This window comes from Muscardinus avellanarius (assembly GCF_963383645.1).
Source record: "Muscardinus avellanarius genome assembly, chromosome: X".
Taxonomy (NCBI): Eukaryota; Metazoa; Chordata; class Mammalia; order Rodentia; family Gliridae; genus Muscardinus; species Muscardinus avellanarius.
Genome location: NC_137792.1, coordinates 94,908,647 through 94,934,519, shown reverse-complemented (window position 1 = coordinate 94,934,519; position 25,873 = coordinate 94,908,647). Strand labels below are relative to the sequence as shown.

The 25,873-nt window shown below is 37.0% G+C and overlaps 1 protein-coding gene across 4 annotated transcripts in view; it reads left to right on the top strand.

Annotated features, from left to right (window-relative positions):
* The window catches only part of PAK3 (p21 (RAC1) activated kinase 3), a gene marked incomplete at both ends in the record, with an annotated part of 94,078 nt that extends 73,221 nt beyond the window's left edge, over positions 1-20,857 (top strand). For all 4 annotated transcript variants that reach the window (XM_080718697.1, XM_080718696.1, XM_080718695.1 and 1 more), the window contains 2 exons: positions 16,108-16,245; positions 20,768-20,857. In XM_080718697.1, coding sequence (XP_080574823.1) covers positions 16,108-16,245; positions 20,768-20,857 — 228 coding nt within the window. The remainder of the gene's footprint in view (positions 1-16,107; positions 16,246-20,767) is intronic.
* Positions 20,858-25,873: the final 5,016 nt, after the last annotated feature.

Here is a 25,873-nt window from a genome sequence, read left to right as displayed (position 1 = left end):
GAGTAAGTGCAGGAGCAAATCTGAATCTATTTTGTTGTATACAGTCCATGAGTGAGCTAGAAGCTATATTTTGTGTATACAAAGGACATTAAGTTGTTGAAAAAGGAAATATGCACAGATTCAGATTCTACTCTCGAAGCTAATGCATAGTGCCAGTGCCAAAGGCATTTTGCATATTGCCTGCGTCATTATTACTAAGAGAGTAAAATTGAATTTTATCCTTTGTATATAAAGGCCATTGTCCTTAGTAAATAATTTAGTGTGTTTGCATTAAGCTTAATGGAAGCTTGTAAAATCCAGACACAAGTCAAATATGTGTGGCTTTCTATGCATGCAGAGAAACCTATGAATTAATTGTCTAGTTGTTTTGCAGTTGAATATTTTATAATTGTAAACTACTAGATATAGAGAGAGGGACAGCCTCCTCTTGGTCCCCTTCTAACTCTTCTTTGGTACTTGGCCTCTTGTCCTAGTCCATACACTGGTTAGTAAACAACAGATATGAGTGAATGTCCTAATGAATGCTGTGGGCTATTTCTCTGGTCTCATGAAACAATCTGGAAGTGAGATGTGCACATTGATTAGCTGCCTGCAGGGCTGAGTGGAAAATAAGGGGCATTTTCCCACCATTTGTGGGTCAGCCCTCCCTGAATTTAATCAAGTCTACCCCTGACCTGTGGACCATTGCATCAGGATAATTACACTGGCTTTTCCTTATTGTTTAACTCTCTTTGCCCATTAGGGAATAGCAGTGAAAGAACACATCAGGCCTGTTGTTTCCATGGATTTCCTCTGAGTCTTTGGAGTTTGGAGACACTAAATGGATTATGACTGTTTTGTTTTCTGCCTTCTAATGAGTAATTTATAACCTGCAGAATTTAAGGATTAAATAAATGGTTCTGCAAAGCAACTGATCTCAGCAATACATTTATAACCTTCTTCAGTTCCCCAGTTATAATTGATAGCTCTTTAGCTAGGATGCTAATTGTTAAAAAAGGAAGAAAACAGGTTTTAATCTTTATAGGCATCTTCTAGCCTGAGATTAGAATTCATAATTAATAGCTTGTCCTAAGAATCTACAGCCCAATATCTAAACAATGACTTGAAGATTAATAAACCACAAGGTTCAGGAAGCCTACATTAAGACTATGACAAAAAAGACCTGTCAGAAAGACCACCCTGTTGAATTCCACTGATAAAGATTTAATCTAACTTTGTTCATTACTCTTCTTGTGTGATCAGCCTCCAATTAATTAATCAAGTTCATGTTAAGTTAGCCCTATTCTGATCCTATCTCTTTTAGACACCAGAAGTACGCTACAAATTTTAATTTCAAATATGCTGTTTTTATATTATCTTAAAATAGGTCTTATGCTAATGCCCTTACTTGGGATTTGAAAAATGTAGCCACTGAAACCATGGGGAAAAAGAGAGAAAAAAATTTAACATGAGAGCATAGGAAGCCTATTGTTTTTTGAATTCTGGTGACCAAGTTGTGTATGATAAAGCAGAAAAACATCCAGAGCTTTAGAAGAAGTATAAAAGAATGCTAGATTAGTCCTCTTTTCTTTAAAATCCTCCCAATAATACCATCTGTCCACCATGTTCGTTTTTCAGGTGGAAAGAAGTAGAAGGAAGGGAGTTAAGTGAAAGGAAGACAGAGGGTACAATGAGGGTGGCATATACTTGTGACAAAATTGTTCCAGTAGTTACCAGGATCTGGGTGTGTCCTGGCTCCAAGGCCTATAAGCTCTGTGACCTTCCATGTCACTCCAAGCCTTTCTAAACCTATTTTCTTTATAAAAAAAAATGGGTGTAATGTTTATCTTGCTGAGATGAAAAATGAAAAAAAGTGAATGTAAGTCACCTAGTACAGTGTCCAGCTCATTGTAGAGAAATATATATGAGCTGGGCATCATTGTAATCACAGCATGGTAATCCCGGCATTCAAGAGGCTGAGACTGGAGGATCACTCTTCACTGACAGCCTCAGCTACTTAGTGAGGTCCTTTGGAACTCAGTGAGACCCTGTTTCAAAAATAAAAAGACTAAAAAATAGGGCTAGTGGTGTAGCTCAGAGGTACAGGGGCCCTGGGTTCCATCCCCAGTACTGCAGAAAAAAAAAATATAAACATTCACACATGAATAGAAAAGGAATAAGAAACAATGCTACTTAGAGTACTTTTTGCCCACTCATGAAGGGAGATTGGGTTTACTGGTCTCCCAAATTTTTTTTCCTCTGTGCTTGCCATACTCCCCCAAGGCGTGTAGGGTTCTTTTGTAGTTCAGTATAATTATCATGAACAAGTAACATTGAACAGGACAGGTTCAAGGTAAAGTCATCGGCCATACATTCCAAAGTTGTTTGCATTTCCCTGTGTTTTTTTTGTGTCTTTGTTGCATCAGTTTCTACTGAGCAAACCCTCTGTGAATATTACCTGTTAACATACATTTGATGCAAGGAATTGGCTACATTCCCCCTAGTTATAAAGTGGTTGGTATTTTTTAAATGTAAATTGCTCTGCACTAATTGACCTAATTTGCTCATAAAATGCCTTTTAAAGGTCAGAGAGTTATTAACTGTACTGGTGTTATGAGGTTGGTACCCTTCCAGGGACAGAGAGGAGACAAGCTCCTTACCATCCCCCACTGTCTAAAGTCTTTGCACTCAACATAATTGGCCTTGGACATGTTGTTCTGTGACCCACAGACATTTTTAATACAGCCTCCAATAACAAAGTGCCTTGTTCTGTTTGTTTGCCAAAATGACTGGGATTAAAAATCAAACTCTCTCTGTGGATATGCAGATCAAATGTTGATGTTTTGTTGATCTCTACTTTTTTGTTAATTAATATATTTTACAGTCTATGAATATAATGACCTAATTTTATGTAGGGAGACATGTCATTTCTGCAAACAAAAAGTTTTATTTCTCAGTACAAAGACAGGGTCTCCTTAATAAGTTTACATTCACAGATATTAGAGACTATGGTTACCGACAGTGTTTGATGGGATTTGGTATTTGTGAATTATCTCAGTGATATCCACTTGAAGTTCATACTAAAAATGTTGGATCTCTTTTTACATGCAATTATCTAAATTTTTGTTCAAGTTGAAATAAACCTTAAGTATTATATTTCTACTCTTGCTTTAAGCATCAATGGGACTGTATTGAACATTGGATCACTGGAAGACAGTCATTGATATCAATGCTAAACACAGTATACAGTTATAATATGTACACTACAGATCCTATTTTAGTGGTTCTACTCCTTGACTGTACAATGCAATCATCTGTGGAGCTTTAAGAACCAATGGCACCATATTTCCAGGTTAAAATTATAATCGAGGCTAAAACTAAATACAAAGCTAGGTGGTAAATCCCTCTACAGAATACTGTCCACTCTCAGAAATAATTCTTCATCAGCCCTCTTTGAACATAGTTGTTCATCCAAAAGAGAAGATACTATCATTTTGCTCACACTTTTCCATTTCATTAAAAAAGTTACAAGCAACACTATCAAAGCCTAGTTGTTCTGCTCTGTCATTCTCAGATTTACCAGTCCAGCAAGTAACACTATCAAAAATAACAGAGTTATGCATATACCACTATGATATGCTGTTCTATTTTTCAATTCTGCTTTTGTTGAAAATGGAGTTTACCATTAGCATGTGTTAGCTGCTAAGTACTTAGTACATATTAAGCAGAAATAGCCATCAGTCTGTGTTTGTGATTAAGAGTATGTTACCTGAGGCAGGCATGGCAGTGCATACCTATAATCCCAGTATTTGGGAGGCTGAGACAGGAGAATTGCAGGTTCACAGCCAGCCTCAAAAACTTAGTGAAATTCTCTGCAACTTAGTGAGGCCCTGCTTCAAAATAAAAAATAAATAAATAAATAAAATAAAATAGGGCTAGGGGTATAGCTTGGAGATAGAATGCCCCTGGGTTCAATCCCAAGTACCACCACCATAAAGAAGGTATATTACATGTATGTCCAGGAAGAACAGTGGGCCAAAATCTAAATTCAGACCTGTTGTCTACCCTAAGAGATGTCCTACCTTCTACTTCCTTCCCACTTAATACACTGCACGGTTAGTTTTCTTATTTTTTATTATTGAAGTAAGGAAATACTAGTTACCTAGAATATCTAGGAAAAAGAGTTAAGCAGAATAAGAGAATCTGTAGCCACTGAAAAACAGCAACTAAGGGCTAAACTGCATCTAGTTTCCTCCAACCACTGGAACCTGTGCTATGGATTGGAATGTCTGGGTTTGATGGCGCGTGCTCATTTGGAATTAAAGTCAGACATAAACTTCCTGAGCACCAGAGAAGCAAGCATACTTTGCTAGCACTCTGTCAATATTGTTTTGAATGTATTTCAGGAAGAGCTGGGAGCATTCCCTCCTTTTTCCGTTAAGCCACTGTGGAACAGCAAGGTTTATTGATGGGTTGTTGACACTCCTCCTACTTTGAGGGCAAACCTATGCCTAAAAGGAGGGACAAGTTGGGTTAACTACAACTAAAATAATTATAGAACAGTAACAGGGTTTCTTTTTAATCAGAAAAACATATTGCCTGTCAAAAGATAGACAACTTTTAAGAATCATTGGTTGTCAAGAATTCAGCATAGGAAAATGGGACTTAGCCATAGGAAAGCTGCAAGTCTCATTTAGATTGTAATTCAGAAGCAGACAGCTTAAACTGGTGAGTTATGACCTAGAAGACAGCCAAAGGAGGAATTGATTCCACAGCAAACTAAAATCCAAGAAACTCTGACCAGGCGAAGAGGAGGGAAAGACAGTTTAAAAATGTGGTGATCAGAGACCAAGCACTGGCTAAGTCTGATTTTCCCCTATGTTGTGATTGTCTTATCATTTCTGACTCCTTGCAGGATGGTTTGGGTATAACCCAGTGCTTATTGCCTTAATGGGCATGATATTTATAACCAAGTAACTAATTCCCTTAAAATCAGAGTTCATTTAAAAGAAATAAATCTTGGATTGTGATGATGTGCATTTGTCCACTGAAATGCCCCACTCAAATGTTTTGTCCTATGGCTTTTGAAATCTGGTTTTGCCAATGAGAAACAACTTAGCCAAGACAAGTAAGATTTTCTTGATAATTAAGCTTATTTCTGACCTTAGCCATCATTTTGATTTATGTTTTTTCTAACCTGGTTGCAACATCATTTTAGAAAACCTTTGCATTCTGATAAAAGATACTCTGCAATGTCTTAGATAAAACTGTCAGCAGAGAAAGTTAAATTTATTTTGGATATCTGTAGTTGGGAAAGCCAGAATTTTAATAGTATTCCATGAATCAAGCTAACCTTTTTCTGTCAGCTTTTTTCCCCTGCTGGGGGAAGGGAAGAGGAGGAAATAAATAATTATCCCTGTGCTTAGATGGCAAAATTCATCAGCATTTTTCATTTACGGGTGGCCAATGAATGTGAAAAGACTGGACACGGAACTTTCTGGCATCTCTACCAACTTTATATACTATGTTAGTTGAAGAATGAATTTTATCCCGTCAGGAACTCCATTACCTTGTATATTTTACTTTTTGCTGAGTTTCCATTTTCTTATTTTTTTTGAGTTTCTATTATTTTCTTTTTAAAAAAAAAATTGTATGGGTTCATTTTCTTATTGCTTCAGTTGAGTAGAATTTGAACAGATGATGGTCCACAGTGGACTCTGCAATGCCTTATGGTTGCATTGAGTTCCTTTGAGCCATTGATAGGGCCCAGAGGGAAGTCACCTGGCAAGATTCTTGATTCCACAAAAGAAGTTCCTCTTCAGTTCGTTTTCTGTATTGAGCTATCACAGGGGATTTACTTAAATTAAGGAGGAAACTTGTAAGTCTTGTACTTTGGTTCATATACTTTGGCTGGCCACAGCCTTCCCTGGCTCTGCCAAAAGGGCTAAAGTTTGGATGAGTGTTGTCTTAGGGGTACTTTGAGAGAAATGATCTTCAGAAAGCAGCTCAGAGATATCTATCTTGTCATCTCCAAACTAAATCTATATCCAATACAGTGGAAAGATCCTTCTGTCCTACTAAGCGAAAGCCTTTTCTTTTGATGTGAAACATGCTGCATGTAGTTCTCACTCGAGTATAACAGAAAGAATTGCATGTTTTTGTGTGCAGAGATGTTCATTTAACGAACTACATGTAAAATAGAAGTTGAAATCAGTTTATGTGAGCAATAGTGTACATTTCACAGATCATATCAGAATCAGGTTGTTTTGATTCTAAAATGACCACCTGAAAAAGCCCCAAGAAATCAGAGAATTAGTTCTTAACTGCTAAAATGTTCCGAAGAGAGACATGAACAAACATATAATGTTAAATGGTACCTTATAATTAGAAACTGTGTGTTGAAGACAAATTGGGAGGCTTGGAAGATATATTAAATGTAGACAACATTTCTTTCTATGATTATTTTTCTCATTTTTAACTTTTCTTTTACCTTTTCAATGATTAACATGTAATATATATATTGCAGTACTGGGGATTGAACACAGGGGCATTCTACCTCCAAGCTACACACCCAGCTCTCTCTCTATTTTTTTTTTCTCCTGCAGTACTGGAGATGGAATCCAGGGGCATTGTACCTCCAAGCCACACCCCCAGCCCTATTTTTATTCTTTATTTTGAAACAGGTCTCACTAAGTTGCAGAGGGCCTCACAAAGCACCTGAGGCTGTCTGCGAAATGCAATCCTCCAGTCTCAGCCTCCCAAATGCTGGGATTACAAGCATGTGCTACCATGCCTGGCTTTTATTCTTTTTGCATTTTTTGAGGGTTTGGGGATAGAGCCTAGGAGCATTCGACCTCTGAGTTACACCTCCTGCCCTATTTTTTATTCTTTATTTTGAAACAGGGTTTCACAAAGTTGCTGAGGCTGTCCGCGAACCGCGATCCTCCGGTCTCAGCCTCCTGAATGCTGGGATTACAAGCGTGCACCACCATGCCGGGCTTATTCTTTATTTTGAAACAGGGTCTCACTAAGCTGTGGAGGGATTCACTAAGTAGCTGAGGCTGGCTGCAAATCTGTGTTCCTTCTGTCTCAGTCTCACAAGTACTGGGATTACAAGTGTGTGCCACCACACCTAGTGTAACTGCACATACTAATGGAGTTCAATGTGATATTTTAGCACATGTATGCAATGTGTACTGATCAAATTAGTATAATTGGTGTTTCCATCTCCTTTTTTATTTCAGGACCAGAGAAATGGAGCAGTAGCAGAATGAATCTATGACCTAGGTCCTCTTGGCCGCTCAGATTGTATAGCCTTTTTAAAAATCTATATTTCTTTTCTTCTTCATCCTACTTACCACTTTTTCTACCACTGCCATCTGCTTTCCTATTCTTGATTTATATTCTTCTCTCTCTGCTACTCACAGCTTCTCCTTCCTTCTCTATCTCTATGCTTACCAACTCCTCTTCCAAAATACTCTACAGTTCCAAATCTGAAGTCCTTCTTGGGCTGTCTTGAGTTGCTTCATGAGCACAAGTAGCCTGCTCCACTAATAAGAGATGAGAGTGACTACCTACATTGTCAGAGTCATCTGTTATTTATTTTATGGCATCAGTTGGTCATTTGTGCTTAAAACAGTACTCTAAAGCCAGGCTAGCACCTAATCAGTCAGCGCTACCTAATTACCTTTTATTATAAGCTTATAATGAGATACATCTATAATAAGTTCATTTTAAATGAGTTTTTAAGGATCAAAAACCAAAGAACAACAAAGAGTCCCTCACAAAATTTGATGCTAGGTGAGAACTTTTATGTGAGACAAGTAGAAAGCTAAATTAGATAACATTGCTATCACCTTGAACTATTAAGTTGAATGAGTTAAAGTGTGGAATATGATGTTTGTTATAATGCAGTGTTTCCTTTTTGCAGGGTCAATTCCATTTACTTTCTTAGGAAAAAAAGAAGAAATGTTAGAGCTTTTCATGAAATCCATAAGCACATCAGAAGCAGCAAAACACTTTGGCCTTTAACCTCTGAAATCCCAGGTCAAGAGTAAACTAAGTCAGAAGGTATCAAGTCACTCGTTGCCAAATCTTGCTCATAAAGCACTCCAAGTTAGTTGAAAATTTTTCAATGAGAGAGGAACCAGGATAGCAATAGGTTGCAGGCAATGGCCAGACTACAAGCTGCACATAAACCCTGAATGTGCACATTGCAAAATATAGTATGATCCCTCCCCTCCAACCGGGTACCTGCCCTTTGTTCCCCATTCCAAAGCAGGTGAAGCACGACTGACTACAGAAGGGCTCATTTCATCTGTAGAGATAGAAGTAGATCAAGTAAGCTACCTGTCCGTGCCCAGCGTACCTCTTTTCTTCATGCGTCCCATTTTGCCTCTGGTAGGAGAACTCCTGTCCCACAATTGGAAACAGATAAGGGTGGTATTGTGCAGTGGCCAAGATGATGAACTCAAGTTTCATACCATCTAGATTTAAGTATTGATGTATTACTGTTTTTGTGATATAGGCAACTTATTATTCTTTTTGTTTTGAGGAAGGAGTGCTGAGGATTGATCCCAAGGGCATTCTAGCTACACCCCAGCTGTTTTTTTTTTATTATTTTTAAATAGGGAGGGTCTCACCAAGTTTCTGAGCATCTCGCTAGGTTTCTAAAGCTGGCCTCAAAACTGTGTTCCTCCTGTCTCTGTTTCCCAAGAACTGGGATTATAGGCATGTGCCCCAACACCTGACTACAGGCAATTTATTATATTTAACTTTGCATTTATAATATTTAACTTGTTATATTTAACTATTTTTTCACCTACCCATTGGATAACATAATAGTCTACCGCAGAGGGTTGTGTGGATTATATGAAGCGATAATAACAATTCTATCAATTTTATCTATTTATACTTTCTTTGCATATATTTATTAATATATTGAGATATACATGAATAATCTTCATGCTCTTAAAGTTCTTACATTGTATGTTCAAAAAATGTTTGCAGAATAAGCTGGGAGCCTCTCACCATGTATAACATAATTTCTATGGGAAAATGTGTTTGGAGTCCCAAATATTCAGCTTAGAAAAAGATTTTTGTACCGCACCCTACCCTCTTTTAAAGTGAGTTCTTATTATTGATGCTGAGGCCTCGAGTGTACTTGCTAACACATTTCTATGTAAGTCCCTGGGTTTGTTTTCTATTGTCTTAACCTTAACTTTATAAACTGTTATAATGAACTGAAGTCACAAACTAAAGGTTTTTAATTAAATGGTTAGTTCTGTTGCAAAACTGCCTTAATGAAAATTTATTGGCTACATATGGATTGTTTTGGGACTTCTTTGGAGAAATGTGGTAACTTCTATGATGACTGCTTTGATCTTTCTTAACTGAGGAAATTGCCAATAAGGTAAATTGAATTATTTTTTCAACTGGATAAACTAGTTTTCTCTTAGCACTTAGGTAAACTCGGTTGCATATCAAGGGCATTGAAAACTTGTGTGTGTGTGTGTGTGTGTGTGTGTGTGTATGTGTGTGTGTGTGTGTGTGTGTATGTGCACACGCGCATGCATATTACAAGATATTTAGGGTTATAATGCAGAATTTTAGAATATTCAGAAATTATAGATAAGAGATGTATTGTAATGAAGAAAGCCACCATTTGGGAGCAATTGTTGTACTTCTCACACTGTAAATTAGGTCAGTAAGTCATGAGGCCTATGTTTTCTCATTCAGGAAGAAAAAGACCTTGCTAAAATCTAACAGATTAATCAAAAACAACTTCTGTGTTCAAGGTCACCCAAACAAGTTGAGTTTCCGAGCAGTGTTTCTAGCCCCAGAGAGCACTTGCTCTCTGAGTGTGTCTGCAAGTCCTTGCTCCAGTTCTTTCCTCTCCCTTTGCAAGGTTATTTCCATTTGTATATTATCATGGAACTCTACTTTTTCTCCCACAGTGAGTGGTTGCTTAGTCAAAAGTGATCACATGCTAGGCCTGATCAACTCAGAAAAAGCAGGGATTTTTTCATTCTTTATTTACCTTCTATTTTAGAAACTTTTATTAGTATATTGCAATTATACGACATAGTGAGGTACAGTATGACACAAACATATATGTACACAGCCTCTTGTACTTTCCTTTGCATACACCTACTACTCCCTCCCCATATGAGCTAGCTTTATATACTGTCAAAACTTTACTTGAACTCTATCTTCTTCCATTTTAATAGGCTACTTTAGGTTTTGAGCTTTAATACCTTATAAATCAGCCCAGATCGGTTGCATTTATACATTTATCTCACTTTTCATTCTGTACTAAAAATATTCATTGAGCAACATTTCTGACCAAGCTACTACAAAATTTAGAGAAGATGGTGACATAGGTCCTACCTTCCATGGACTTGCACTTCCGGATGTTAGATGGACCTTTAAAGAAGTATCAAGTATTTAAAATACAGATTAAACATACATATATGTCAAAGTCTATGGGAGTTCAAAGGAGCTAACGTCTTCTGCTAGATGACCAACTGTCCTGATTTGCTAAGGATTGAGGGACAAATGACCTTCAATGCTGAAACACAGAAAACTAAGATCTCAGAAAACTAAGGTGGCTAGTTACTTACATCTACGTGGAAGAGATAGAGAAGACTTTTTAAGATGAGATATCATTTGAACTACAGTTTGCAAGACAAATAGCAGTTTACCAAGTACTTGGGGAAGATGAAGATATCATTTCAGGCAGTTATAAAAACATTTTCTATGCAGTGAATAATAAAAATTGATGCAAATAATATGTGAGCTTTGGCCAGTGTACATAGGGCTAGAATAAGGACTCTAGGGTAAAAAAAGAACAGATGAAACCTGGAAACATGGGCAGAGGCCAAGTTATAGAGACTTATGTATCATGTTAAAGAATCTTTACTATGTTCTGTCAAACAGTTGTTTTCACACAACTATACTGATTCCTGATTCCAATGAAACTTTGCTTGGAGGCATAAATAACTAGGCAAAAAATCCCCATATATCTGTGAAATAGAGATGTGTTAGGGCAGGGTCCTAGAATCTCTTAGACTCCTATTTCTCTTGTTCTTCTCTTTTACCTCTTAGGTGCTCTACAGGGAGAGTTTGGGCAGCACATTTTGAAAACCATATCTCTGTACCATTGGAGGCCATTAAAATTTTTAAGCAGAAATATGATTGGCATAATGAGATCTGTGATAAAAAATATATCATTTGCAGGAAATGAATAGAACTAGAAAACATTATACTGAAATTAGTCAGTCACAGAAAGTGAAAGGTCATGTGTTTTCTCTCGTATGTGAAAACTAGGGAGAAATTGGGATATAAGAGAGACTCCAGATAAAGGAGAAGAAACACCAATGGAGTAATGAAGGGAGTCTAGGGGAGGGAGTTTGGGGAGGGGAAATGGATGAAGGAAGCACTTCAATTGATGCTACTATGTACATATACAATATTATCAATGTTCATCTCAATACCATGTATGGAAAAGGGAAAGGAGTAGAGGGTATATGGAGGGAAGGCACTAAGTGCTATGTGGATTTATATCCCTGTCACTCTGAACTACATCTTGATTTATCAGTACAGTGCACCAATGAAATTATATTTTAAAAAATGATTTTTACCGGGAATGTACAGAAGAATGAAAAGGATTTAGTAAAGAAAACCAATTAGGAGGCTATTATAACTGTCTGAGACAAGCTTATCTTAAGCAAAGACAATAGAGTTAGAGAAAAGTAGATGGGTATGAAAGACATCTCTAAAAGGTTGCATCAATAGAACCTAGCAATTGATTATAATAAGGGTCAGAAGAGGTTTCTGGGTGGGAAGAAAGAGAACTCAAAGCTGGCAATGGTTAGTTACAAAAACCTGAAATCCCAGTGCTTGGGAGGCTGAGAAAGGAGAATGAAAGTTTCTAGGCCAACCTCGGCAACTTAGAGACACCTTGTTTCAAAATAAATATTTAAAAAGTGCTGGAGTGTTACTTGGTGGTAAAATGTCCCTGAGTTCAACCCTCAGTGCCAAAAACAAAACAAAACAAAAAATCTCAAGGATGGTTTTGTGCTTTCATACATTAGAAGCAGTCAACTATATGAGAAATCTCTATTCTAATTTTAATAGCCAATTCCTTTTCTTTAAAATTTCACTAACTCAGATAAAACCAACATGTGACCACTCATTCCTAGATTTATTTTATTTATCTTTCTTCATCAAAGACTTGCCTTTTCTGGCAAACCTTTTTTGATGTCACTGTTGTATTGGCCACAACTGTATTTGTCTCTCATTAGTAAGCCAGTAAGTAGCAATTTTTTTTTATACAAGATATGTTTCATAAGTTCATTTTTAAGTTAATTATTTGGAACTCAAAGTGCATTTTCCCATCAAAGAAGCATTATACATAGTGAATAAGTTCCCAGGCCAGTCCACAAAGGCCAGTTTAGCCTATACTATAACTGAAAGTGTAGGATTTTGTGATTGAAATTAGCTGTAAATAATACTTTTGCAATTAAAATGAAAACAATAGTTGAAAAAGAAATAGCCTGTGTGTTGATGAAAAGCATGTTTCAACCTAGGAAGACAAACAAAATATATGAGAATTGTTGTGTAAATTGGGCTCGACAGCTATTTTAGTTTATTTTTAAGCAATGCTGGGGATGGAACCTAGCGGCATTCTATCTCTGATAAATGTGTACCACCACGTCCAGCTTAGAGGGTTTTACAAATAATAAAAGTAGTTGTGTTCAATATAGAAAAATTGCAAAATTGAAAAACATATTTTAAAAATGAAATCACCAATAATCCTACCACTGAGTGAGAATGACTTAATATGTTGGTGTGTTTCAACCTTTTTCTTAGTACAGGTATTTTTTTAATAAGTTGAATAGTAGTAGTTATGGTGCATATACATGGTGCACATTTGCAATCCTAGCATTTGGAAGGCTGAAACAGAAGGACTGCATTTCAAGGCCAGTCTCAGCTATTTAGTGAGACCCTTTGCAACTCAGTGAGAACTTGTTTCTAATAAAGAATAAAAAATAAGGCTGGGGGGTATAGCTCAAAGATAGAATGCCTCTAAAGCATTGCATATACATGATGAACTGTTATACAATACTTAAAGCAATATTTCTGAACACTTTGTGTATTGGTACTGAGCTCAGGGTTACCGAACCACTGGGCTACATTCTCAGTGCACGCCCTCCCCCCCATTTTTTGTGGGAATGGGGATGGGACCCAGGGACATTTGACCTCTGACCTACATCCTCCTCTCTACTTTTTATTCTTTATTTTGAAACAGGATCTCACTGAGTTGCGAAGGGCCTCACTAAGTAGCTGAGGCTACTTGAACTGCAGTCCTCCAGTCTCAGCCTCCAGAATGCTGAGATTACAAGTGTGTGTCACCACACCCGGCTTGTATTGTTTTTAATATTAAGACAATGTTTTGCTAAATTACCCTGGCTGGAGATCCTCCTACCTCAGCCTCCCAAGTTGTTGGAATTGGAATGTGCCACTGCGCCTGGCTTTGAACAATTTTTTAAATATCAAAAATATTTATGATATTGTATTGAATAAAAGACAACCTTGCATTTGATTACTTAGATTGGGTATGAGGGAGTATCAGATCAATACTAACCAACTAGAGAAGGAGCCAGCTGTTAAGCTTCAAACCAGTACCCCCTATCATCAGCTCGAGCCCCCAATAAAAATCACAGCCAGATATTCTACAGAAGTTCTGAAAAGGACATGTGTGTTCTTTGAAGTGGTATAGAAGTTCATAGCACTGGCTCTTAATTACTTCTGACTTTCCTTCAAATTAACAGAGCTTTCTTCTCCCTTGATACCTTATATCACTAGCAATAACCAGGCTTAACATCTATGATTAAGGTCATTTTTATTGATAAATGGAATGGAAAGAGGGGCATACTTTTCTATTAATTAGACATGAATTGAAGAGAGATGAGAAAAATTAGGATAGCAGAAATGTGTATATACTTATAAGGAAGACGATGATAGGGGCTCAAGTGTATTCATTTAAGAATGGTGGGAAAAACGTGAGAAAGTAAAACAGGATAGCATGCTATATATAAACTTGGAAAATGTGGAAAAGACATAGGAAAAGGAATAGTGTTATGTTTGCTTAGGACTGGGCTTAGCTACAGAGCAGGAAAAAAGTATCATGAGGGAAACATACAAAGTTCTCTGTGCACCTATGTTTTTATCACTGTGAAACTCATCATGTATAATTTCAATGCATGTAACAATAAAAGTATACCTTAAAAAAAAAGCAGGTGATTTGGGAGGGAGTTGTAGCCAGGTGAAATAAGAGTTTCAGAAGGCAGCAAATATATTGTGCAGCAACTGAGTTTTTTTTTAAATGAAATAACAAAAATTATTTCTGAGACCAGGTACAGTGTTGCATACCTATAATCCATATACTTGGGAGGCTGAGACAGGAGGATCACATGCACAATGCCAGCCTCAGCAACTTAGTGAGAACCTCAACAATTAAATGAGACCCTGTTTCAAAATAAAAAATAAAAGGGCTGGGGGCAAAGCTCAGAGGTAAAATGAACTGGGTTCAATCCCTAGTACTAAATAATAACAATAATAACAGCAATACTAAATAGGAGCCATGGTGGGGAAAGAAAAAATGATAATTTGCTACAAAGTGAATCAAGTTTAGTTGGGAACATGTCTTCCTAAAAGTTAGGGGGTGGTCACATGGGCAGGCATAACCTTTGTGGCCATAACTGCAAACTTTTACTTATTAAGACCCGGTTCAAATGCCAACCTCCTTTCTGAAGCTTCCTGTGAATGCTGGTGTAAATTCTTTCACTGTTGTATTTATTTAGCACTTTCTACATTCCTGTATTAGCTCGTATCTCACTGTAGTGTTACTCTCTAAATGTCTTTTCCATGACTAAATTGTGTAAACTTTAATAACAAGTTGACACTCTCATTCATCCTGGAATCTCCAGTGTCTAAGACCATATCTGGGATGTACTAAATGCTATAGATTTATTTGCTGAGGGGAAGCCTCAAGAATGGCCAGCATTTTAGGCTATTAAATAACTTTCAAAGGATGGGTTTAGCTGGGCACAGTAACATACCACTGTAATCCTAGTACTTAGGAGGCTGAGAAGGTAAAATTATAGGTTGGAGGCTAGCCTCAACAACTTAGTGAGACCCTGTTTCAAAATAAAATAAGGCTGGAGGCATAGTCCAGAGGTAGAATGCCCCTGAGTTCAATCCCCCAGAACCAAAAAATGATAAGTATACCTTCATAAATTATTTCCTCGTGTTTCTGGGTCAAACTTTCTAACTCAAAGTTTAGGGACCTTCATTCTGTCAGTATACTGTAAGTGTGCCTTTATACAGCAAAGATTCCAGAAAAGTATAACAATCATGAGCAACATAAGATATATCATTGTTAAGTACCAAGACTACTAATGTCAACTTTTCTCATATTTCCTCTTATTATAGGTAAAAATTTCATAAGGAAATCTAATTAAAATCAGAAAGGCTACCTCTGACACAAGACAAAAATTATTTGGGTCTTTGGGCCTCACAGGCTTCTTTTCACCCAGACACTGACATCTTCTGGTTCTTTGTATTTCTCTAATTTTATTATTTGTTTTCTTCATCCCACATCTACTCACAAATACTCTTCAAATAAGAGATAAGCAATTGGTACTTTACAGTCACCTTCCCATTGTGCCTTCCCACTGTTATACTCAGATCAGCACAGTTAGATGATATGTGTCCTCCAATTCTTTAGGGTCAGATTTACATTTAACCCTTTGGTTTCATTTCCTAAGTACTTATTTGCACATATGTCATATATGATGTTTTTTCTGGCTTAGCTTACCTCTCAGGAGAAATCTTATAACTTATTTCCAAGTTTGTTTTTTGGGGTTAGACACCTCGCTGTAACCTTAGTTACTGCCCAAATCAATTAGTGTTATAGAAACTTTGGGATGTATGACAGTGTCATTGTCTGAAACGGAATTTTTTAAAAGGCAGGCTGTAAACTAAATTGATTTGTGCCTTCTGTGCCAACCTACAATCCTAATATGTATGGGCTGAATGGCTTTTTCTAATTTTTTTCTATAGGCATTATATCTGATAGCCACTAATGGGACCCCAGAACTCCAGAATCCTGAGAGACTGTCAGCTGTATTCCGTGACTTTTTAAATCGCTGTCTTGAGATGGATGTGGATAGACGAGGATCTGCCAAGGAGCTTTTGCAGGTGAAAATAAAACAGGACAATTACAAAGAGAGTTGATTATATTGAGCTTTTCCATCTTAATGTGTGACAGTACCAGAGCTCTTTTAAGAGATGTGCAGTTAGAGTTAAGCTATTACCATTTGATTTTAGACCACAGAAGTTTTCAATCCCATGGAAAACACCACGACCTGTAGCAGAGATTCATCCATGGATGCCTCCTTGACTGATGGGTTTACCAGTTACATAAGCATGCACATTAATATCATAATGCCCGATTGTGCTTGCATAGGTATCAGCGATCCAGGACATCTCCTGCTCACCTGTGCTCATGTCCGAGGCAGGAAAATCAATGCAAGGACCAATAAAACCCTTCTTTGCTAGCTCCATGGTGAACCTTCTTGTGATCTTTTCCAATTCATTATCCATGTAGTTCTTGGGATTGATCTTAACACCTGCTTTAGCACCCTTAAACATTGATGGATGTGTTGCCTTTTTGGGAGGAAGGTGACAGTTTGATCTATAAAACTCTTATTCATCCTGGAATCTTATTTTTTGAGGAAAAGCAACATGACCCTCTGGTGTTGCGATTTTTTCCTAAACTTCACTTGTGCCCCTGGATGTTATGTACAGACACTCTTGGCTGGTGATACTTCTCCACCTAACTATGCAATTATTTCCATGCCATTTGCTATTTTAATGCTTAACTGATCAAAGTCCCTTTGCTTGTGATGCCAATTGGCTGCCACGTGCTTGCCTGGGTGAGTACCATTCAGTGGTGAGTGCCTCTAGCGATTTTTTTCTTTTCATGGCCTTCAGGGAATAATATGGATGACAACAAACAGTATCTCTTATTTGCCAAATTCTTTACAGATATTATCAAATTTAATTTTTATGATTATAGTATAGGTATTATTATCCTATTTTACAGATAGAGAAATTGAGGATATCATAGGTTTTGAGTGGCAGAGCTGGGATTTGAGCCCTAGATTGTCTGACTTTCCACCACACATCACAGACAAATCAATTTAGATAAAAGTTGCATATTTTTGAAAAAGCAGGACATGCCCAAGGTAAGACACATTGCTTCACTGTTGGGTGCTGATCCTTGGGGACAGGTATTAAGACCTATATATCTAAAAAGAATGATTGCTTTTTCTCTCTGTCATTTTGAACACATAAGTCAGTTAAACAAAAACTTCATCGTTTGCTTATGCAGAATGTTAACCACAAATTCAGTGTGTTCCGGCCTACTCTGCACAGAACAATTTTTCCTGTTGCTTTAAAACTCCCTCCAGGGACAGAGAGCCACACCCAGACAGAAAATATCTGAACCAGTCACTCCTGAGATCAACTTATCTAGGAGTACTGAAGAGGTTACACCTTTTCTTTGCAGCTATCTGTGAGCACTTCACAGGTTATCACAAGTCCCTAAAGTTTCAAATCTGGAACGACATCTTTTTAATTAAAAAAATAGTTTTTGTCTTGGGGGTAAAGTTGAGGGGCATTCTACCTCCAAGCTACACTGCAGCCCTGGTTTTTAAATTTTGAAACAGGGTCTCTTTAAGTTGCAGAGGACCTCACTAAGTTGCCTGGGCTGGACTAGAACCTACAATCCTCCTGTTTCCACCTCCCAAGTACTGGCATTACAGGTGCATGCCATCATGCCTGGCTAGAATGACCCTTTGTTAATCTTCTCTTTAATATAACTTCAAATTACAAATGTAAAGACTGAACTTTTGAATACTTCCCTTCTATACCTTTCATCCTTTCCACCACCCTACATAAATATACATCCTTGTTAAGCCTTCGTTCAAGGATAAACGACAACATACAGGTTCCCTTAAGGTAGCTATAAAGCTACAATGCTCATTATATCAATTATCTAGTTGATTCATTCCTAACACTACTTTTATATGAACCAGTCAGATGACTGATGCAAAATTATATTTTGACTGTAAATTGCATACTGTTTGTTGCATCTTTTTATTTGATTCATGTGAGCAGTAACCTACAAATCTCCTTAAGCCTATATAACTCCATTCTCTGACTTTTGCCCATCATAACTCATCTTAGAAATTAGAGGCACACAATATTCATGCCACTGGAGGAATGAAGTACAGACAGAAGTCTTGCATATTTGTATGCTGTTATTACCTAAGCCAATTCTCAGCCATCAGTTGATACTGAGCAACTTCAGTTTGCAAGACATACATGCAGGAGGTTATGTAAACCTGTCAAAGGTATGATATCTATTCTCAAGTTCATAACCTCCTCAAGGACATGAAAAGAGAATGCAAGACTATTTAGAGACTCATGTAAACCAGGTGGCCACTCAAATCGTGAATGATGTGATGTAAGCTAGGTTTTTTAGAAAAGATCTGTGAGGAGGAAAGTTCTTCTGGGCCTTGATAGAGAGGCCAGATTTAGATGAAAAATAGGAGAAGAGATTCTAACAGAAATATTACAGCATGACCAAAGATATATAGGCAAGACTTAAGAGGCAAAACTTAAGAGAACAAAACATAGAAAGTGTTTCTGAAGTACTGAATTCAAGCAAGGAAACTGCAGGATAAATACGATATAAGAAGCGGGCCTCAAATAGGCTAAAGAGTTTGAACTGTGGAAACATTGAAGATGTCTGATGGGTGAACATGATAAAATTTTTGATTATTAATATTAATGTGATGCTAGGTGCACATGCCTGTAAACTCAGTGCTTAGAAGTTAATACAGGAAGATTGCAATTTTGAGGACAGCCTCAGCAAATTAGTGAGGCCCTCATTAACTTAGTGATACCCTGTTTCAAAATAAAAACAAAATTAGGACTGTGGGTATAACTCAGAGGTAGAATGCTTCTGAGTTCACTTCCCAATACATACCACAGAAATAAAATAATGACAATGATAATAATAATGTGGTAGTGTATAGCAACAGTTGGCAACATGAAATCAATGAAGGCAGAGTTACCAAGGGACAGTTACTGAAGTTATGGTATTAGATTTATTATATCTGATCTTAAAAAAACATGAGGTAAATATGAAAGGCATTGAGAAGATGTACTAAAGGAAGAGGAAGACAAAAGTGATTCAGGGTATCAAACCAATAGTGGCATTCAGTAAAAGCATAAGGACTAGAGGATAATATAATAGTTAACATTTCTTTTTTTTTCTTTCTTTTTTTTTTTTTGGTGGTACTGGGGTTCCTGGAAGCCCTTCTACCTCCAGGCTACACTCTCATACCTACTTTTACATTTTTATTTGGAAGACAGCACACGCAGCTGGCTTCGAACCTGCGTGATCCTCCTGTCTCTGCCTCCCAAGCGCGGGGATTACAAGCATGCACCACCACACCCGGCTAGTTAACATTTCTTAGCTCCTATGTAGCTTAAAAGAGATTGTCACTTATCAATTTTAACCATTATAATAAACAGAGGTGAGGATTATACAGAAACTGTCTGCCACCAATACCCCTGTAGCCTAAATCACACAAGAGTAGCCCATTTAGGAGATTTTGACATACTTTTTAAAATGTTGAATTTCTTTTTGCATGTCTGGGGATGGGACCCAGGGGCATTCAAACTCTGAGCTACACCCCTTGCCCTATTTTTTATTCTTTATTTTGAAACAGGGTCTCACTGAGTGGCAAAGAGCCTCACTAAGTAGCTCAGGCTGTCCCTGAACTGCGATCCTCCTGTCTCAGCCTCCCGAATGCTAGGATTACAAGCGTGCACTACCATGCCTGGCTAAAATGTTGAATTTAAAGAGGTAGAAGATATTGCTAGGAAATATCTAGAAGGTGCCTGGAAAACTCTGACCAGAGCTCAGGAAAGAGATCAAGCCACACACTCTAGATTTGGGAGTCATGCTCATAATGCTGATGATAGTTTGGAAACATGAATGGAAATGAGATCTGTGTGAAATTCAATTAGAAAAAGAAGATGGGTGCCAAGTTCTGGTGTGTGAGAGGTAGGAAGAGGAAGGAAATGTAGGGAAGAAGATGAAAAAGAAGTAGTCAGTGAGCATATATGGACAGGGGCTGGGGATGGTGAAGAAACACAAGACAGAAAATGTCACAAACCACAAAACAAGAAAACATTTCAAAGGAAAGGATATTCACTTGCAATAGGTACTGCAGAAGGGCCAAAAGAGAAATGGTAGAGACAAAACTGTTGGAATTAGGAATCCTTGAGTTTCAGAGTAAAATTTTATGATGGTTATATGAAGACACATTTTCAAACATGAGGGATACTCCAGATAAATTCCTCAGTTCAAGAAAATTAGAAAGTCAAACAATTACACTCACTCAGTTTTTTCAACACCCCCATTCAAAATTTCTAACTGAACCAGTCAATTGCCAGAGGATTTCATGACATTGAAAGACAAAAAAAATCTGGAGGACACAAGCTGGCATGTGCATTTTAATTAAATGATGTATATTTGGTGCTCAAAATACATTAAACAGGGCTGCCTGAAAATGCAAAGTAATATACTCATTGGAGGATAGAATTCCAGTAATTTTTTTCTCTTTCTCTCTTCCTCTTGCAGCATCCATTTTTAAAATTAGCCAAGCCTCTCTCCAGCCTGACTCCTCTGATTATCGCTGCGAAGGAAGCGATTAAGAACAGCAGCCGTTAGGTCTGCAAGCCTTACCCCCCTACCATCTCCCTCATGAGTAAGACTGAACTAAAACTCTCCTGCAGGAAAGATGGAAGAAAAGACAGTCAAACAGGGTGGGGGTTCCTTAACTTTCAAATGAATAGAAACTTCTTATAAGCCTTTTTCCTACTCCTTCAGATTATGTAATTTATTTGTAAGCCTGAATCGCAGCCCAAACAGGGCAGCAATGTTGAAGTGGCCAGCAAGTGGTCACTTCCACCGTGAAGCGAAAGAGCCAGTAGTGAATCCCCTCATTTTGTGCATTCAACTTTGAAGAAAAAGATTTCTCAAAGATGCACACTCCCTCTCCATAGTGTCGTGTTTGTTTTTAAGTTAGAGTAGTCCCTCTTGCATTCAAACCTCCTTCAACACCCCTTACCCAATGTGATGTTTTTCACTTACATCATCATTAGCTGTCCAGAAAAAATGTCAAAATGTTTTTTTTTTAAAAAAAGAAAGTAAAAAAGCAAGCAAAAATAAAAAAAAAAAACAAGACAAAACAAACAAAAAAAACCAACAAACAAAAAATAGAGCAAATACTGTGTGAACATGTGGAAGTCCATGCCCTAAATAGAGTTGCAGTTTTTTATTCTTCTTCTGTAGTGGTGGCTTGGTTTGTGTACCTATTTTTCTGCATTTGTATTGGAAAAAGTTTCTTTTATGACATTTTCCAAAAGTGGAGAGGAGTATGTGTGTTCAGGAAGGGCTTTGAAAAACGGTATATCTAAATAAAACTCAAATGGTGAAATCCTGTCATTTTCACAATGTTTAAGAGACAGTTGATTTGTCATATAAACCAATTTGTTAATCTTCATGATACTGGAAAAATGGCATATTGAAACCGTGACCTGTTGAGTGAGTCCAGGTTCTGAACATAGCAAATTCTGATTAAAAAAAAAAACACAACAGTATTTAAGAAAAGATGGGACTTTCTCTGAGAGCCAAAAGGAAAAGAAGATAATGTGTAAAATACTGAAATTCTTGTTAGATATTAAGTAAACAAAGGTAAAGGTACATAATTTTATCCTCTCTTGTGCTTTTAGAACATATGCACTCTAAAATGGCATATCAAGAGGAAATAGATCCATTAGCCAAACTTTATTTATGATAAAATGATTTATTTTGATAATTCATAACACTTCAGACTTTTATAAATATCTGAAGAAGAGAGATATTGTTAGCATTCAATTCTCTAAGAAATAGGAAGTCAGTGAAAGCTACATCCCAATCAATATTTGATTATAAGTACTTGTTCCTGGCTTCCTTATGTGTCACCAATTTTTGCTTCAGGATTGGTATGTTCATACATAGTTTCCCAGGCTTGTGAATATTAAATAAATGTTCAAAAAGGTCTCAGAATTTCCCAGTGAAAATAATTTTGGTTTGCAATCATAAACTCCAAGAAATATTAGTCCAACTGAATTCCTTTGGTGACTTGGAGAAAATACTAAAATTTGACAATTATTTCACCATATATCTACTTCTTAAAAACTCAACAGTTAACACTTCCTGAATCTTCAGAAAGTAGAAAATATCTGCAAGATGTCTGCATAGAAAAGGATATGCTTTTTTGAGTGCATTATCAATTTTATAAATTCTGGAAAGTTATTTCGCTAAGCCTTTGGAAAGTGAACAATCTGTGCTGTTGGAGGCTTCTTAATTTGTAGTATTTAAGGAATCTGAAAAGAACCTATCTACATTCAGCAAGAGGGAGTAAGAGATCAATGACATAGGCCTCTCTCTCCTTCTCTGTGAGGTACGTCTATCCATCTAACCATCCATCATCCATCCATCCATCCATTCCTTAAAACAAAAGCACTTTTTTTGGAGATTCTACTGATTCTCTAGTACACATGCTTATGTTTAGAAGATTACAACCCTGTTGGATCTCCTATTTTCATATTTTTTTACTATAAAATTTGTGAGAGTATTCACCCTTCCAATAAAGGTCCACAGTGGGATAAACAATGTGAAAAGAAACTAAAATTCAAATATTAATTTTAAGCATGTTATCTTATACTTTGCAGAGAGATATTTGGACCTAATTTTTTAATGCAAGAGGGAGTAAGAGATCAATGACATAGGCCTCTCTCTCCTTCTCTGTGAGGTACATCTATCCATCTAACCATCCATCATCCATCCATCCATCCATTCCTTAAAACAAAAGCACTTTTTTTGGAGATTCTACTGATTCTCTAGTACACATGCTTATGTTTAGAAGATTACAACCCTGTTGGATCTCCTATTTTCATATTTTTTTACTATAAAATTTGTGAGAGTATTCACCCTTCCAATAAAGGTCCACAGTGGGATAAACAATGTGAAAAGAAACTAAAATTCAAATATTAATTTTAAGCATGTTATCTTATACTTTGCAGAGAGATATTTGGACCTAATTTTTTAATGCCACACAGTTCTAATGAGAGAGAGGCCTTAATTTTGATTTCATTTAAAATTAATTTTTTTCACTCATTGTACCAGGTAATTCAATGAAATACCTGGGATGCAAATAGAATCCATTATACTGATGACTATGCCCTGCCAGTAGAAAGAGCCCAAAACCTGGCCAGAAGGTAACCTAGTCATCAACTAACTTCCCTTATATTTTGTAAAGGCCCTTTTGTGGTTATTTTGGAGATCCTGGAGCAGTGATCCTTCAGATCACTGAAGGCAGAGAAATGTCTGCTCTTTATGCTTTTGGTTCAGCATATTAACAATGAGGAGTTGAGTACTTTTTTTTTTTATCACCACTTTGTACCAAGACTTGATGATAATATATCCCAGAAGGCATTACTCTTCAGATTTATATCAGTGTAAGTTTTCAAATGAGAAAAGCTTCTAAAATCCCTTCCCTGTGTTGGAGAATTATACATAATTCTACAAAGTATTAGAGAGAAGCTATTTCTCGTGCCAAAATGATGCTAAAGGATTGATATTTGGTACATTTGAACAACTTGGACTCCAGATGATTGCTAGTTTATTCCCTTTCCCTGGATTTTTTTTAGCTCATCTTGACACAGGTGAGTCTATCCAGATCTTTAACGTTGCTAGTGTGCCCTGAGCTAGTGAGGGCACATAGTCGAATGTTGATTCCAAAATGTCCTGAGATAGGAATAGGGCAATGGGAAAGTCAGGGAAGGGTGAGAAGCACAGTAGAGATTATTTATTTAAGAAAGAAAAGAACATTAATGTTGTATCAAGGATCAAGTTCGTTGTCATAATCCCATGAGGATTTTGGGATGACATAATCCCCGCAAATCAGTCACCATGTTGGGTAATGACTTCGTTCTTGCTGATCTTGTCTATGTGTCATTGTAAATATTTGTGCGTCCATATTCCATTTTGGCTACTGGATGGCCAAGTCATGTGAAAAGATTTAACTCAAGTATTTATTCTTTAATTGTGTTATTCAGATTTCTTTCAGGCTTGTGAATCGCACCCCAATGTCTGAGTTTAACATATGATCCTCACATCTATCCTTCCCCTGTGAAGCACATTCCATTGCTAAAAGAAAAAGAAATATTAAATTGCTTCCTGTAGTCTCTATAACTGTTTTGATAGTTTGAGATGTTTGTCTAAAAAGAATATTTCTCAGCTCAAAATCATGTAAATAATTATATTCCTTTGCTGAATGGGTTGTTTATTTCTAATGAGGCTGCCAGTTCTCAGCGAGATTCTATAAAATCACTTTTAAATAACATTAAATGGGGATTACAACTATGTAAAAATAAGTGTGCATATGGACAAAGACTGGGAACACAGATCACTGAAATCAGTTGTGTTAGGGTGGTGGGATTATTTGAAGTTTTTATTTTTGCATTTTCTTTGATGTTGTATACTATTACTTTATAATGAATAAACATCAGAAAGGGAACTATAGAAACATAGAAATGATGCCAGAAGCCAATACCTTCTGGCCAGAGCCCAGAGCATGCAGGGCACAGATATTTGCTAGTTACAGTTATTCCATAGGCTTTATACTTGCCTGGGTGCTGAGGTTGGCACACGCTCAGGTATGGCACGTGCTTTCTTAGGAGACTATTATCTAAGTCAAAACTAGGGAGATGTCACTACTAGAACCCCAAATGCATTCCTCTGCTGTAAAACAGGCTGCCCTCTGCTTTGGTATGGCATCCAGGTGTCTATTTTGGTTACTTTAGATTGGATGGATGACCATTTGATTAGCCCCCTTGATGACATTTGTTTCAAGTACCTATTTTCTGAATCATTTTAGCAGATTTTCAGGTTGAATTTTAGAAAAAATAAAAGAATAAAATTCCCAGCTCCCGCCATTTCTTTGTCCACAGAAATATCATTCAGATAGGATTCTTCATTTATTTATGAGTAGGCAAGTCCTACTGACTTCAGTACAAGTTGTGACTTGCAATTAAATCTGACTCTGAAATTATTATGACACATATTTAGGATTGTCTTGACTGTTGGCATACAGTTATTAGTTTTGGATTGGGATGGTCTCCACTTGCTTTTGTATGACTCAATTATAGGCAGTATGCAGCAACTAAGATTTTTTAAAGAAAAAGGAGACCATTTACTAAATAAGATGAATTTCCTTCTAACTCATCAAAGAAATCTTAGGTGAGGACTTTAGTAACGAGGCAGTGGCCTCACATGTTACTCAGTTTCATCAAAAGCAGACCCTATACCTAAAAAACCCACAGGCTTTTCATTAGCCATTCATAATGTAAAAATACTTATGGAGGTCTTTACCCTGCTATCCCCAGTTGAATCTCGTGGTAATTTTCTGAGCTACTTGCAGTTAATATTCAGTTAAATAAAGCCATCGCCAGTGGTGCAAAAATCTCCCAATCTTTGAGCAAGAGGACTGAAATTCAGCCTTTGTAAGCTGACAGTTTAATTAATGGGCCTAGGATTTTGAGTGAATTTAACACACAATTCTGAACATATATTTGCATGTGGATTAGGAAGGAAATACATGGGACCTTGGAAATAATGAAAATATTTTTCTTAGGAAAG